The sequence below is a fragment of the Phalacrocorax carbo genome, chromosome 16 (assembly GCF_963921805.1).
Source record: "Phalacrocorax carbo chromosome 16, bPhaCar2.1, whole genome shotgun sequence".
In the NCBI taxonomy this organism is placed as follows: domain Eukaryota; kingdom Metazoa; phylum Chordata; class Aves; order Suliformes; family Phalacrocoracidae; genus Phalacrocorax; species Phalacrocorax carbo.
In genome coordinates, this window is record NC_087528.1 from 8,215,776 (window position 1) to 8,232,806 (window position 17,031).

General features: G+C 50.4%; 1 protein-coding gene across 4 annotated transcripts in view; it reads right to left on the reverse strand.

Moving 5' to 3' along the window:
• Window positions 1-17,031, reverse strand: part of SLC39A11 (solute carrier family 39 member 11) — a 97,811-nt gene that overhangs the window by 67,447 nt on the left and 13,333 nt on the right. For 2 of the 4 annotated variants that reach the window (XM_064467472.1, XM_064467473.1), the window contains exon 5: window positions 1,891-2,014. In XM_064467472.1, the coding sequence (XP_064323542.1) occupies window positions 1,891-2,014 (124 nt within the window). Of the gene's footprint in view, window positions 1-1,869; window positions 2,015-17,031 lie in introns of all 4 variants that reach the window. The other 2 variants (XM_064467470.1, XM_064467471.1) reach the window with 1 other exon arrangement.

Consider the following 17,031-nt stretch of genomic DNA (forward strand, 5'->3'; position numbering starts at 1 on the left):
TTGCTTAGTGTGCCTACAAGGATGCCACAGCCCAAGCACGACTGCACAGTCGCTTCTGCTCCCCGCCTCTCACACAGCCACGTTAGTACACGTTTACGTCTCTAACAGCTAAGACCTCAGACATGCAGGGCCCTGGAGAGCGGCATGTTTACACGTTCTCCAGCCATCCCCATACCAGCTCCCCTGCTCCTCACCACCATCCCCAGGCAGTAAAGACAACTGCAAAACAAGGCCACGGTGTGCTTTGGGATTTTTTTGTTTTGTTTTGTTTTCACAGCTTTAGTGATTTTAAAACATGTAAATATGAAGAAGGGTTAATGATTCAACAGTGATTAAGTCTGAAATATTCCACTTAGTACCCATTAGACTTTGAAAATACCCATTATGTTCCCAGAGTGTTCCCCAGAGCACAGCCAAGAAGTACCCAGAGCTGGGGAAAGCTGCTTTCTTGGAAGGCTTGAGGTATCTTGTGAAAATACCCGAGTTCATTTCAGTAAGCAAAAAACACCCACCCCCCCCAAAAAAAAAAAAAATAGCAAGAGACAATAAAAGAATTAAAGTATTGTAGATTCTTAATACCATTTCTCCAGAGAGAGGAAAACCAACGAAGTCAATGGAAATTTTCTAGTCTCAAAATCATTTGCACTGTTACTGTTTGCAACTAAGAGATGAAAACATAAAACCCCAGCAGCTTAAGTTTCTGAAAATTGCAGGGCTGCCTACCTTTTTTCTTGAAGACTAAAATTAAATTGCACCTGGGGTGTAAAGTTTGCACCTTACAAAAATACCAAAAACCTTGCAACAGCCTTACAGCCTGCAGGGCTAGAGCAGTCTTCAAGCTTACACTTGCCCCAGGAGCTAAAAGACATCCAAGACCCAAAGCCCATTGAGTGTAGCACAAAACTTCCTTCCATCTCTGGAAAAATCCAAGCTGGTATTTCAAGTCCTTAAAAATCCTGTGGATTTGAAACACTTTATGAAACACACAATTAAGCAACACAGTTAAACAACAGAGCCTGGTTTAGGAGGCTAGCACTATTCTTTGCAAAAAGAAGGATCGTTTCATCTCAATTTGCTCCCAATTGTACTCATGATATTGTAAACCACTATTTCAGTTTCTTCAACCAAGAAAAAGCAGAGGAGCAATAAGATTAATTCACTAAATTACATTTTCTTTGTCTACTGAAAAGCTGCTGTTAAGTAGAGGAATAAAAAACTGTGTTGCCTCAGAGGACATATCCCCACGCAGCCGGGTGTAAGGGTGGCCACCACCCATCCCATATACACACCCTGCACCTGGGGAAGCCTGACAAGGTTCCACCACCTTGACTAAAAATTTCCTTCTTTCAAATCCACTTAAGGAGGAAATAGCTGCCAACAAGACATTTTATTTCACATTTCAGCAGCTACAATTCTATTAACCTCCACAATAAGGAGTGACAGCATGACTACCAGTCCTAGCCTATAATTAGGGAGGGCCACCGAGGGTCAGTGTCGTGGGGCACCTTCAACATGGCATAACTTGGCAAGGGCAGGGTTAGCACTTGCTGCACCCATGCTGAAGATAAACTTATCTCAAGCTAAGCTGATGATTTCATTTCCCTGGTGAATGAGATATCTAATTATCAATAATTCATAGGCACAGACAGACGTGCAAGTGATTTTGAGAACTGAAGTAGAAACAGAAGTAATGATTCCTGGAATAAGAGCCAGCAGAAAGACAGATCCAGAGAGGGAAGAGAAGGTGCACTTTGCATGCACGTGTCAAAACCAATCTAATTTCAATCACATACGTGACAGTCTAGGTGCCAGTTTAACAGGGGTGTTTTCCCTGTACACTCTGCAGTTGGTATATGACAGGATGCTTGCCTGGATGGAGCCCAGCTCTACCTATCCGGATGGACAACTCGCTCTCGTAGTCCAGGTAATGGGCAGGTTCACGCTCATACTTTTCTTTCACCGCTCGGTGGTCACAGCTCAAGGCAAACGCTGCGTGGGGAGGCCCGCTGAAACCCTGCAAGGCAAGAGAGAAAATTTAAGGTTTTTCCCCACATCTCGCCATCAGCCTTCTCCCAGCCCCATCCTCAGGGACTCCTCTGGCATCTGTGTGGCCGGGAAGCCAACTGGGGCATGTATCGCAGCAGCTCCTCACAGCTGCATGGAGCCGTGTCTTTTGGGTTCCCCCCCCTCTGCAGACTGCCCAGTTGTTTAGATTTAAACGTGCATTGCCAGCAAAACATCAAGAACAGGGTTAGGACGAGCTCTGGGCCAAGAAGTACAGGGCTAAAGAGGAAAAGCCAAAATTCATGTGCATTAACAGCAAGAAATGTAATTCCACAAAGAAACATAATTCCATAAACGCAACTCCCTCCAAAGTCAACCTGGAGGAGACCAGCAGATGAGGAGGGACGTTCACTGCTGTCAGCGCTGCCGAGCCGCTAGCAGACCTCTAGCTAGACCTCTGCAGAAGTTTCGTTTGCAGTAGGGTACCATTTCTTCAGCATGGATTGAGCTTGCAAGGGAAATAGCTTGTTCAAAACGGAACCCATTTGAGCATCAAATGAGACAGTATGTTCACAAACACCCAGTGCTAGTTCAGTGGGACTCATCCAGATGGCCCAATGAAATTTCAAACTCACTTGGAATATATTCCTACATCATTTGTAACCTCCAAAAGCAGAGAGGGACGGCCAAAACCAACACCATCCAGCTATGCGTAAAGGCTGCCGGGAATCAGAGCAGACGCCCCGCAGCAAGAGGGACTGCACTGCTCCCGTGAGCAATTCACTGCAGGGGGGCTGGGCCGGATGACCTCTAAAGGTCCCTTCCAACCCAACCCATTCTATGATTCTATGATTCCTGCCAACCTGGACACGGGCTCACAAAAACCAGTCACGACTCAAGGATGTGCCAGAGTCTTTATCTGCATCAGCCAAAATCAAAACTGGCAGACGCCGTTTCTGCCTTTCCCCCACAGCACTGGGCACGCAGCAGGAATGTCTGCGTCTCTGGATGTCCGCAGGCTGCTGAAACCCACCCAGAGACAACTGCAAAACCAATAGGAAACATGGGTTAAGAGCTGTAACCAGACAGCTGAGAGAAGGGAACACGTCCCAACGCAGGCAGAGGCTGTACGACCCAGCGTAACCAGCTCTACCCAAAACATGGGGAGCGGGACCCTGAGTCCCCAGTTCCGTGCAGGGCTGGGAACCAGGCCCAGGAGCATCTGCAAGGAGGGGTCTCCAGGCTGCACCCACTGTCACCGGCTGGGAACACGGGTGTAGCTGTTGGATTGATGGCAGCAGAATAAATGAACACACACTGATCAGCCAGAGATGGTAATGAGAGACTTGATGGGTAAGGTCACATTAAACAAAAATAAAGGTTAAAGATGAATAACTAAATCGTCTAGTCTCCCATCATTTGCATAATATAGTCTGACCAGTGCTATTAATACTAATCACATATTTGCTATCTGCTCTCTATTGCAGTTTAATCAGAGTGCTTTCACCTCTGTTAACCCAGCAATTACAAGATGCACAGATGAGGTGCTCGCGGTTAAATCCCCTGGGAGAAGGGAGACCCACCCCACCCCACCCCAGGACACCAGCAGCTCTGCACCTCATCCCGCAAGCAGTAGCTGGAAAAGCAGGCAGAAAAACAAGCATTTTCCAGCAAAACCTGGGTGGCATGACATAGTGAGGAAAGAGGGGAACTTTGGAATCACGACCCGACTCAGATAAGGCAGAAGGAGACCAAGAATGGAAACTCATGAGCTCGCCCTGCTGCTGGCACTTCTGCAGCGTGGTCTCCCTCTATCCAGGGCAGGGCCCAGTCCTGCTGAAGCTAAGTGGGTTTTCACCTCTGGAAAGCGAGTAGCATCACTTTTGGGAAACCATCAACCCAAGGAGAAGCAAGGATGGGAACCTGAAGGTGCACAGGAAGGGCTTGCAAGCATCGCACTGGGCTCCCCAGCCCTGCTCTCGCTGCCATCTGCCTCCCACTTGCCACTGCTCTCGCTTCGGACTTCGGGAATGCCAGGTTTTACAGAGCAGAAGGCTCTCCTTCCACATGGCTCCTACCAACATTTTGTTAAATGAGCTACAAACGCTGCAACAGCAGCTTTGTACGCTTTATCACCACCAGATTTATGGCCTCCCCCCAGCCCAAAGGCAGCTGCCTCTCAACCGCAGCTTGTCCACACACGCAGGGACACAAGCGCAGGGCACGGCCAGAGCCCACAGGACTCTGCAAGTTATGATAACCCAAACCAAAGGGAAAAGAAATCACTTGTACAAGCATTAGCAGGCAGGTAAAATTCAGTGTTTACCCTCTGTTACCATTGCACAGCTACAGATACAAACACCAAGGTCCTTGCAAGGTCAAGACTACTTGCCTCAAGGTCTGCAGTCCTGATGAGAAGCCTCCCGCGGCTATTTTCTGTGCCACTGTTCTCAGCACATCAAATGCTTATTGATGTGGTACCTGCAAAACCGCTTGCACCGAAATGAAGGCACAGTTGAAGATCTTTCAGACGGTTACTATAAGGTCAGGTCATCTTTCTCTTGGCAGGCACAAATATGCAATACCAGCAATTTGAAAAAAATATTAGTGACCTTCAGTAAAGCAATGATTTATTCCAACTGTGATTGCTCTGAGTCATTTCAGTCCGGTCCCTGCATGAGTCCCTTAATTGGAATGTGTCAGTGGGTTAAAAAAGCATTAGAAAGAGAAGAGGAAAGTCAACCCACATTAATTAGTTCATGCCAGTAATTAGCATTAACTGAAATAACCACAGGGGCTGATTATTTCAAAAAGCGAGATGCAATGAGAGACTTGCACAGGAATATCTTGGAGGAAAACTATTCTGGGACATGGGAGTCCCCACCGCACTCGTCTCCGCTCGCAGAGCTACAACAGAAAGGTCATTAGATTGTCACAGCCCCATGCGTAAAAGCAGACAGGAAAAAAAAAAGTAGGTATCTTGGCAGAGAGCAGAGAACCCACCCCACTCCATGCAGCACCCGCCTAAATCCTGCTTTTTCTACCCAAAAGCTGCAGCAATCCCAAATTAATCTGTATGGAAATGTACCCCTCTCCTGCTAGTACTCAGGCGATGCAGCCACCACCCCGGTATCGCTGTATTGCCCTGGTATTGCCGGGCGAGCGGGTGGGACAGGGAGGAGGCTTTTAGATGAAGCACAGATTTCAGGTTGCATCCTGCTGCCCAGCCAGCCTCCTACACAAGTTGCTGATTGAACCAAAGCCGATTTTTAAAAGAAATTAAGAATAAGTGACACCTATAAGAAATAATCTGCTCTTCTCTGCCTGACCAGTGAAGGAGAATAAATTAATAAAGAAATAGTGATGACAAGAGCTGATGGTCTGGCTTTGGGTAGATCAGTTGGTATCAGATCTGGAGGTGCTGCTTGCCTGGGAAGGCCGGTGACACCGCTCTTCCCATGCAAAATCTTACCAGCTTTTACACAGCAAACACCCTGGAACAGGCTCCGCAAAGCCACAGGAAACAAAGACCATAATGCAACAACTAACGCAGAAAATACCTCAGCAGGAAAGAGGAATAGAATAAATATTATACCTTATTAAAAAAAAGTCTTAACTTGTCCATAAGCTAATTCAGAGACAATAAGAGACAATTACCAGCCACACGTTGATGGTGCCCAGAGGCTCCCACTAGAGATTTATTAGAAGAGAGACAGTGATAACAGATCAGAGACCAGAAAGTGAAAAGAGGAAGAAGAGGGGCGGGGAGCAAGGAGACGAAGGGGAGACACCGCTTGTCCCCAGCCCACGTCAGCAGCTGCCCCAGACGCGGGGAGGGACACAGCGTGTCTCTGCAGCCCTGCCGTGTCCCCGGAGAGCTCTGGGCATCAGCATCTCTGCTTCTGCACGTCTGCACAGAGCCCGACACCTCTGGGGTCAGAGACAAAGGCTGTGCAGGAACAAAGCAGCAAGTGCCCGGTTTTTCTGAGGCAGATAAACAGAATTATGTTAAAGACATTAAATAGGATCAGATAGGAAGAAAGCTCCCTTAGAAAGCAGTTACTTATCAGAGAACACCCATTTGCATGTAAAACAACAGGCTGGTATTTTGTAATTTGAAGCAACGTATCAAGGGCTTGATGCTCCTAAGTGAGCCTCCGCCAGCACAGCGCGCATTTGTATCCCGCCAAGAGCCAACGAAGGCATGAGCAATAGCGAGCCACCCCACACTGCCGCATCTCCCCCACCCTCCCTTGGCACCCTTTGATTTCATCAAGGCCTCAGCCAGCCACACTGCTCCCAAAATCCCCAGAGGGGTGCTCGAGGACAGCACCAGCAACTCCCCGGGGAAGCTGGTGTCCCACGGGACGTGCCAAGCCCCCGCGCAGCCCCGCTGCCCTGGGAGCGGCACCCCACACCAGCCCCGCCACCTCCTGCTCGCACCCACGCTTCTCCAAAGCCCTCCTCATTTCAAATTACATTATTTTTAATAATAATTTTAAAAAGCCAAACACCACCTGGCCGCATCGCTTCCCATCCCAGCACCATGCTGGGGCAAACGCCAGGCTGGGGCTCCTTACAAAGACTCTGCGTTGCTCTGTGGGACCAAGAGCATTAGAAGCTCATTAGAAGAGCACAAACTGTTGGGCAGATGAGGATGTGCCTGGGACGAGGTTTAAAGGCTGTGGTGAGTTGTGCTGCCAGAAGCCTGGATGCCGCCAGGCATCCCTATGAAATGCTGTTGGCCAGTTCCACGTTCCCCCAGCACAGCATCCCCAAAAACAATGCATCCTCCCCACCTCTTCTGGGTGAAGAAAAAAGCCCATGGTTTTGGTCCATATTGACCTGGCACGAAGGGATAGGTTAGGGGAAGGGGCTAGCAAGCACGCTTTTAAGAGGACTTGAATTGCAGCTCCTCTCAAAGCCAGGGTCAGTGCCAAACCGCCCACTCCCACCCCCTCGAAATACTAAAATCAACCACCAAAATACAACCTTAAATAATCAACAGCTCAAGTGCAACCTTAAATACTCCATGCAGTAAAAAAAGGCCCTTCTCAATGCTGAAGTGGGTACAGTCATATTTATGATTAATAGCACCCAACACGCAGCTCTGGGACACAGGCAAATCTCCCTTATTTCTATTCCCACAGTGCCTGGCAGCCCCGTGTCCCAGCATAGCCCGGTCCAGCTGCTCGGGGTCACACCTGGGTCCCACCAGCAGTACCCAAACCCCTCTGGTCAGAGAGGCTGTGCCCCTATAAATTGGGAATAAACCTGGGGACACCCAGCATGCCCCCAGATCACTGCTACAGCCCCAGCTGCCAGAGTAACGGCAAGCAACCCCAACCCCATGTCAACAAAACCCCACGTAATGAAGATGGAAAGCTGAATTTATTTTCCTATAAAAGTTTAAGGGTCTCCAAGTCTTTCAGGTACATCTTGGTTTGCCTTTTAATTTGGCGATTGCCAGCAATGGAGCAGCAGTAATGGGCAGGGCAGACAGAAATGCACCTCAACAGCAGATCTTTTGGGGCTTGCTAACAAGAGCTGGGTCAGCGCTGCCTATCACATTGCAAAACAGATTTCTTCCACTTTCCCTCTAGAGTTCAACTGCCTGAAGTTTCATAAAACCTAAACCACAGCATGTGCAACCAGAGGCCGTGATCCAAACCATCCTCCGAAGCCTCAAAGTGCTGCCAAATACAGCAGCAGGAGAAGACAAACGGAAAAGGTGAGCAAGTGGGAAGCATCGCACACGCGCTGCTGGTGGACATCAGCAGCTCTTGGGGTCTACGGATCCAAGCCAAGCCCTCATCCCAACCACCAGGTCCCAAATACATCCTTGTCCCCCCCCACAATGCCAGGGGCAGAAGCAGCTCCAGAGCAGAAAGCTGTGTCACCAGCGGGTTGGGATCGCTTCCCCCACCAGCAAGGGCTCTGGAAGGGAATTGCTCCTCAGTGATGGATGGAGCCTCTATGGAAACCTGCCGGCACTGGCTTGCTCAGCGCCAGGCGGGAGCGGAGCAGCCCTGAGCAGAGGCCTAGGAGCCAAATGATCAATCTGGCAATCGCGTAACGCAAGAGCATCCTCATGAAACCCAATTTCCCAAAGAGGAACAGACCCCGAGGGCCTGATCCTGCAACACCCGAGCACCGCAGCCCCCCCCGCAGCTCGGCATGCCTCCCATGCCAGCCCCGCTGCCTGCACTGGGACCAGTGACATTTTTCCAGAGCCGTGGCAGCAGGCGTGGGGGGAGGCCTGGGGGTCCCCGCTTCCCACACCGAGCATCTTCCATCTGGCTCCTCCAGCCCCACATCCTTCCCAGCCCAGCATGCGGCCCTGCCTGCAGCAGGCAGGAGGCTTGTAGCTATGGCAGCACTGCCATGGGAATTGGGAAGGAAAGGTTCATCCATAGACAAAAGTCCCAACATTTTCACAGATCATCTCCGGCAGTGTCTCGCAAGCAGATCACATCAGTCTGGGAGACCTTTCTCGTCCTGACAGCACAGCTGGCAGCAACACGACACCAAAGCCTTCCCGTAATAACTGCAAACAGGGAAGCTTAAGTGAATATTAAGGAAGGCTGGTATCAGTTTATCTGTAACTAATGTAATATTATTGCAAGTACATTTTATTCACTGCTAATTATCAGCCACTTTGATAACTCATAATTCTTGAAAATTGCCAACGGCAGCTTTAATCACCAGCCTCTGCTGACAAGCTGCGGGGGCAGGAGGAATAAATCACCTCCCTTCTGTGTCACCAGGAGTGTGGTGACAGCCGGGGTGTCCTGCGGGGTGACCCTGGAGCAGCCCCGGCCGTGGGGGCTCCCCTGGGAGCTGCCTTGTCCGACAGCAGCTGATGGGCAGCCCTTGGCAGTGCCAAAACCTGCAGTGCTCTTGTGAGCTGACAGCACCAAGTACACCCAGAAACACTAAGTCTGGCAACCCTAGGGAGGGAGGAAGGCAAATTTATCAAAAACCACCCCAAACCCTCAGATAAAACAAATGTACCCCGCAACAGGCCTGAGGGGAATGCATCCTGCAGCCCATGCCAGGCTAACGCAGCCCTTCCAATCACAGGATGCTGGGGTACCCACTCCCAGCCGGCACGGCACGGCTGGAGCCCTGAGAGCATCGCTGCTGGGGAGCGGGCACACACCACCGGCACCAGCCCCGGAGAGCGACGGCTGCCCCAGACCCACCAGGAGTCCCACGAGGGGCTCCAAGGGAAGCCAGGCACAGGCAAATCCAACTTTTTGGCCAAAGTAACATTCATATTAAAAACAAATGTACGGATTTTTCCCATTGGCATGTCTGGGGCTTTGGTCTTTCCAGGAGGGAGGAAAAACACAGCAGGAATGTTGTTGGCACCCGGTCTGGGAAGGCGGTGGCCCCTATGGCTCAGGGTCAGGGCGAGCGGTGCCCAGGAGGAGGGAACACACACGCAATTCCCAGGCTCCTTGGGAAACCCAGGGGGTTGGTTACAAAACGTGAGGTTTTGCAACAGGGATGTTTTACAAGGCAGAAAGGAGGTCATTTTGGTAACCTTTGCCTTTACAAAGAAACAGAAGCACGGGGTGTTTTCACCGATTTTGCCACACAACCTTGCAGAAAACCAAATAACTTGTAAAACAAACAAAACCCACCTCTGCAACAGCAGGAGACAGGTTTCATGCCACCAATCACCTGTCCACGAGGAAGCCTGGAGAAACCTCAAAACACAACCAGTAAATTTATTTTTCAAGGACCACTTGCTCCAGAGAGTTTCTGGGCACACAAGTGATGCCCAGCAAAACCAGTTAGGCTGCACATATAGTTCCAGTCGTTTGCTGGGAGGCAACTTGCCTGTTACAGCCAAGCTTGCAGCCAGATCCTAAGGGACGTTTTCCTAAGGACTGCCCCACACATCACCACCACCCTGACGCCCGCGGCTTGCTCAGCAGGACACGGCAGAGAGGTTTGTGGCATCGAGTCAGCACTACAATATGAGATTTTAATTGTTAGCAATAAACCTTTAAGCCTCAGATGGGATTAACAAGAGCTTTTTCTCCACATGCTTATTAAAATCTAATGGAGAACAGCTTCGCCTCTTTTCTCTCTCCCTGCCCCCTTCCCACCTTGTATATTTGTAGCGTGGCAACATGTATTTTTACAGTCCTTTATTATGCAAGGCTTTTTGCGAGGGTAAGAGAAAAAGCAAACAAAACTTCAATTAACAGCTCATTTTTACACAATATATTCCTTGGTAATGATTTGCTATCAGAGCAGATTGAATTAATGGGAAAGGGTGAACAAAGCGGGCGGCTGCTGCGGGGTGGGAAGTCAGGAGCCCTGGAAGGGGGACAGCGAGGATTCCTCAGAGGGCTCACATGATGTAGCAGGGCTCAGCTAGCGATCCATCACCCCTCAAATGAAGAGCCACACCATGCCAGTGCTGGCTAATTGCATTATATTAAAACACAACTTCCTTTAAACCCGCAATTAGCAATGCGGACACGCACCAGTCCCCAGACGACGGATGGGGAAGCAGCACTGCTGGGGTGCAGCCCCTTCTCCCTGCATCCCCCCCGAGCATCGCAGCCCCGCGGACGCCAGCGCAGCCTCCGGGGACCCAGCCCGCAGCCAGCTCATTCTCAAGGTCGTGGTTTCTGCGCTTTTTCTCCTCTCTGCTTCTTGCGCATCCCATAACTACCAAAATAGCACCAAAGCCCAAGAGCAACATCATCTCCTCTGCGCGTCTGTAGGAGCCGTGGCAGAGCCAGGGGAGCCAAAAACACCTTCCTGAAGCACAGCGCAATGTACCCACAGGAGAGGCCCTTCGTTCACTTCAGCTAGTGCAATTAATTTGTTAATTCATTACAGAAGAGAGGCATAATAAAGGATAAGGCATTTCCTGATTGCCACCAGCAATTTCCCTTCTTTTGGAAGCCCAGGACAGCAAATCTGGGACTGCCCCACAGGGCGAAGCTGAGTTCTGAGCTGGAGAATGAGCTAGCAGCAAATGGGCCAGCTGCCCTCCAACCAGCCCCATGGGCAAGGCTTGTCCTAAGCTTTCAAGACTTTCAGGCACTGGACTCCAACCAAGACAACCTAAAGCCCAGACACTGAGCTCTGAAATCAGCCCTCATAGCATTTATTTATACGTTCAGTACATCCCACCTATAACGTTTTGACAGGCTTTAAGGAACACGTACAAAATGCAAACCAACAGTCAAACACCTTCCCAAGCCTGAAAACAGCTTGAAACTCGAAGAGGGGACTCATCCAGTCAGTTTTTCAGCTTGCATTAGCTCTGAAGCCTGTGGACAACAGATTTAAGTCACATCGCTTTCACCACCTCGTTGATAATTAGAGCATGATGGGTGGAGACAGGAAAACACACCACAAGGATTTTCACACCCTGAGCATAGCACAGCCCAAACGCATCCCCCCCGAGGACACACCACCCCACGGCTGCGTGCCCAGCGCATCGAGTGGGTGCAAACACAGAGACACCCACAGGGTCCAAACCACCGGCAGAGGAGCCTGAGCGAAGCTGAGCAGAATGGAACAAAGAAGCCGTTTTCTCCCCCAGGGGTGCACCCCTCTCCGGCGGGGTCATCAACCTATTAATAATGTACATACAGTACAATATTCCACCGGATTAAGAGTAAACGTCTGTTTTACACCACTCACCAGCAGCCACCCAAGGCACCTACAAGCCGGGGGGCGGCGTGCGGCCAGCACCACACAGAGCCATTTGCGCTAAGGGTGGTCACCCAGCATCGCAAGGCAGTGACTTACCCGTGCGCACCGAGGGAGATGACCTCCCTGGGGACACACGCACTCAAGAGGCACAAAACTAACTCTTCACAGCTCGTCTTCAAAGCAGACAGCGTGTCAAGACAGTCTGCGTGAGTCAGAGTTTACCCTGAGAGCAAGTTGGCATTGTGCTGCAGTTATAGATCCGTGCATATGTATTTTCCATAATCTCCATGAAAGCAGCCTTCCTTTCCCAACCAATTGCAACCTCACTCGCTGCTTCTCTGTCACTTTAATGGCAGGTTTACTCTTCACAGTGGAGGCATTAATTTGGGGTTATGCTGTGAGCCGATTCAAAGGCAGATTTGAAGATCAAAGAACAGCCGAGGAACCATCCGGAGCACTCGCCTGCCCACGGATAAACGGGGCCTCGTTCAAGCGCTCAGAGTCAGAGCGTGGATGCTATGGGATGAGGCTTACAGGCAGTGCCGTCTCAGGGCAGCAGGCTCTTCACCACCACCCGGCACCGCGGGTCGCAGGAAAGGAAGGCAGAGGATTCCTGCCCCCTTCCCTGAGCCCACCTGGATACAGGCAGGGTGCAGAGCACCCCTGCAGCAAGGAAGGGAGCTTGAAGTTTCTCAAGCATCCCACCAGCTTTTAGGGTCAGGAGGCTCCCACCAACAGAGCGCATCCAACCTGAAGCTCGGGTGCAACCCTGGGGCACCCACGTCCCCTCCGGTCCCCACACAGTGGGTTAGCACCCACACCCTGCTCTTCCCCGGGAGCTTGCTGCCTGCTTTCTGCTTACTCCAGGACTAAAACTAAAAAAAATAACAAAAAGAATGCTCCAATTTGATCAGTAAAAAGGTCAGACAGTGTTCAGGATCCATCAGAACCACCCCCCCGACACAGCGATGCATTCCCGCCCCCGTGGTGCCAGCCAGACTCTCCTGGCAGGTATGAGGGAGATCTGGTATTCCAGTGTGCTCTTCCTTTTGGAAGGTTTATCCTCGTTTACAATTCTGAGCCAGGCCCCAAACAGTAATTGAAATTCAATCAGCAAAGGCTGAGCCACAGAGGAGAGAAAAGCCCCGTGTTACATTACCAGCCTTATCAGTCAGTAATACCCGCTCGAGGTAACCAGCGGGGAAAGAGGTGCTTTATCACAGGCACAGGTACATAACGGAGGAGGGAAAGGTAGAGAAACACATATCCCAGTGCAGGAGCTCACTGAACAAAGAATTAAGCCAGGTTTCCTCAGTCCCTGATTTTTTACAGTGGGATTTTTTTCACCTCCCCGCACAGCCCTGCTGCAAGCCCACGGAGCCACGCTGCTGCAAGCGCCCTCAAACTGCTCCGGATTTCATCTGCCGTTAGCTACTGTCCCCATAAACCTAATGAGGCTGGGAGGGGAATTTAACCCTGACTTGGACTCAAAGCATCTTTGCTCTTTAGCTCTAGCTTTGGGGCTTCAAAAGTAATGGTTTTTTTGAAATGTTTAATGCATAATAAGAGAGATAATTATAATTTAGAGCAGCTGACAAATTATACTCTGGAAGTAAATAACCCTTTACCTCCATTAATAAACCAAAATGCTTTTCTAAAAGTTAGCATAATTACAGCTTTGTGGGGTTTTGGCAACAATTTCACCCTATCCAGCAACAACTGGATTTCAATCACTGAAACCGCTGCACACAGCCAGGGAAGGGGTGGGAAGCAGGCAGGCTTTCCACAAACTTTAACTAAACCTTTAGGGGTTTCTGGGTGCCAGCCTTGAGAAGTGGGGCTCTAAAAGGGACTTTCAGAGGATCCCACGGGTGGGCTTTGTGGTCAGCATCAGGGATCATGTTTGAAATCCTGTCCTTGCCACCTGCCTGGGACAGGACATGGGGGAGCCGGTCCTCCATGGGCATCCGTCCCGCATGGATCCCCAACCTCCTGCAGCTGGCCTCAGGGAAGAGTTGGGTTTATCTGATAAGTTAATAAAACTCATACCCAGGTATTCCTATTTATTTAGAGCTAGAAGCGGAAGGACCTTTCCCAATGGAAGGCTTTGCTACGTTCCCTGATGAAGTTCCCAAAAAAGGTTTCCCTTCCTCAGAGCTGGATCCTTCCTTCCTTCCAGAGCCAGTGGAAAAGGGCCAGAATACCACAAAACAAAAACAAATAGAAGGACTGCTATTTATTTTCCCCTAAGCTAAGGAAATCAGAGCAAACCAGGAATGCACAAGTCAAGCTGCAGCTCACGCAAGCCCATGTCAACCAAGTCCCTCTGGTCCATCCTCATGGCCCTGCAAGGCAAAGGCTCGTCTCCTGCAGCCCCCGCACGAAGTACCAATTCACTCTGGACTCGGTGTAACGTCAGTCTGGCCGAGGGGTATGGAAGCACAGCGACGGCAGCGGGGCTGTCTGGCTCCTGAGGGGCTGCATCGCCCCTGCTTTACGGTGGGTTAAGCCCGTAGCTCAGGGCAGCACAAGCTCGGCGCAGACACGCCCTTGCAATCGTGCATTCACGCGTGTACCTGTCCCCGCTTTCTGCACCCAGGCATCCCCACGCCAGCTCAGCTCTCGCTGGGACAGCGATGCCGAGATGCAGAGCCTTTGCAGGCAGCGGGAGCCAGCAGACAGGGCTGCCGGGGGTGCGGACCAGGAGAGACTGAACACAATCTGCACATTAAAAAAAAGGGGTAGAGTCACTTCGCATGCCCCAGACCACCAAAACCACCTCGCTGGAACCCCTTTATCTGATCATTTTCCCAAGATTATGAGGCCCAAGACACGCAGCTGCCAGACTGAGCTCAGCGAGATGCCACCCACACCACGGCACCTGGATCCCTGAGGTGCTCTGGACAGTGTTTCACTCCCGTGCTCAAAAATTTAATAAGCCAGAAAATACACATGCTCCCCCCCACAGGTACGTCCCTCGGTTAACGCTCGAATTGAAAAAAAAAAAAGCCTCTACCTACTATGGCAATAAGGATGTGCAGCTAATTAACTTTCTAGGAGTCACAGATGAACAGGAAAAAAGCACGTTAAGAATGGGAACTCGTGATGGGCATGTCTCGGAGGAATTATCAAATTGCATAAGAGGAATCTTTATTCCGATTATAAATTAAGATCAGCGACAAAACCCAGCACATTTTTACTGCCTCATGAAATAATTAACCCATCAAATTCAGCTCCGTGCAGATCAGAATGGAGAGCTTTCCATCTTCGCCAGGTGGAAGCACGTATGCTGCCAGCGCAGAGCCGGGAGCATCACCAACATCCTCAAACTGCGCCCACAGCACTACCAACTGCCCTGCCTCGTTACCCCAGTACGCCAGGTATGTGCTAGGAATCACTACCTAGTGCCCCCCACCCACAAAAAAGATGCTTCCCATGGTCTAATCCAGCTGTGGTTTAGCCCCAAGAAAGAAATCGCAATTTTAAGTAACATGCAACTATGCCTGGAGCGGGCATGATGGTCTCTCCCCCCACTCCTGCAGCTTCACCATCCATGCTCTGTTCTCAGCTTGCCCCCGATACGTGACTTGCACAGATTGAGCAAGCAAAATACACATCCTCGAGGCACATGCTACGCCAAATGACAGACACCATCATTATTAAATAGGAGAGTATCCCTTGGATATCTGTTTATCAAGTTCTCAAATCCTTCCCAAGGGTGCTCACCAAAAATAGCCCAAAATTCACTGTGCAAAAGGCCCAATCCCAGACTGTATTCCAAAAATGCTTGCAAGCCTCGATTTGCAAAAGTAGAAGAGAGCAGGAGCACAACACAATTATGTTTTGAGAGGGTTAACGGGAACCAGCCTCCTACTACGAACAAACACACACACGTACCCGCTCCACTCTCATCCAACCCACGTAAAGATTCTCAGCCTGCTCCTGAAAACCATTATGCAGCTGCAAATCACAGCCCAAAATACTTCAGAACTGGTATGAAACACAAGCCCTGGACCCCCGGGAAAGTGTTTTGGCAGCATGAGGGGCCAGCGCTGGCACCCACAGAGCACACACCAACTCAAGCAAAAGGCTTTTAAAAGGCACTTTAGTTAATAATTGTTTTAAATCTAAGGAATGGTCTGCCCGTCACATGTGGCTTTATTGATTTACTCTGTACTGAGGGAAAAAAAAAAAAAACAACAACAACATACAAACCCTGTACCGAGCTGACAAAAGAAAAATATCTAATTGAGATGGTATTTCCAGGACAGAATTACAGCCCTGGCTCCCCATCCTCCCATCCCCGATCATCTTTTACACAAGAAGTATTGGCAGGCTTCTAGTTATAACTAAGTAATGGCCCATCAGCTCTTTCCCTGGATTATATATTAACTCCTGGTTCTTGTGAAACATCTGCCCTCCTCTCCCTCCCCTAGAGCCACCTTTCACGCTCATCAGCTCTCCCAGGGGGACCCCAGAGGTGCCCCAGACCCCCACAAGCCACAGCACCCATCCAGGTCCTGGACCGAGCTCTGCTCCAGCTGCAGACCCGCACCCACCACGACAGGAGTCATCAAGCTGCTTTCTGTATGCGGACAGATGCTTCTGAGCAAAATGAAGCCTCGAGGTAGAGGAGATGAAGCTGATTAAGCCTCATTATCCTATTTAGCATAACGATCACGGAGCCCAGAGGACGTCATGCAGCCGAAAGAATAAGGTGGTTAAGAGAAGCGCGTACACACGTGGGCAGGCAGGTACGGCCGAGCTCACATGCAGCCCACAAGGGGTTTATTACGTCCCACTATGGCCAGCTTGCTTTCCCCTCTTCCCTGCCCATGCCACCTCCCCATTCCCACCAGCATCCCATCTGTGAACTCCCCCTTCTTCAAAGGAGCGTTTAAGGGCAGGGATCTGACAAAGGCAGGAGCAAGGGAGCTCCTGGAAGCCACGGCTTCAACACGGGCACTCTGCCGTGACCGGACCCAGCACCCCACCCGAAGCCCACCTGCGCGGCACAGGAACACTTGTGGGAACTCCCACAGCCTGCAGCCCCACTGGGAGAGGTCTTGGGGATCCGGCAGCTTGAAAACAAAGGCAACACACATGCATGTGAAAATTCAGGGGCAAAAGCAGCTAGGGACTGTCTGAAAACTGACATCAGGGCTGGATGCGTCCTCCGGACTCTTGTGGGATGATTCCTCTGGGAAAAGGGAGGCCAGAGCAAGAAACCCATCACAGAAACCCAACAAAACATCACATTCTGAACAAAACCCAGCCAAGCCACCAGAGCTGCAAGACAGATTTGAAGGATAAGAATACTTAATTCCAGCATTCTTA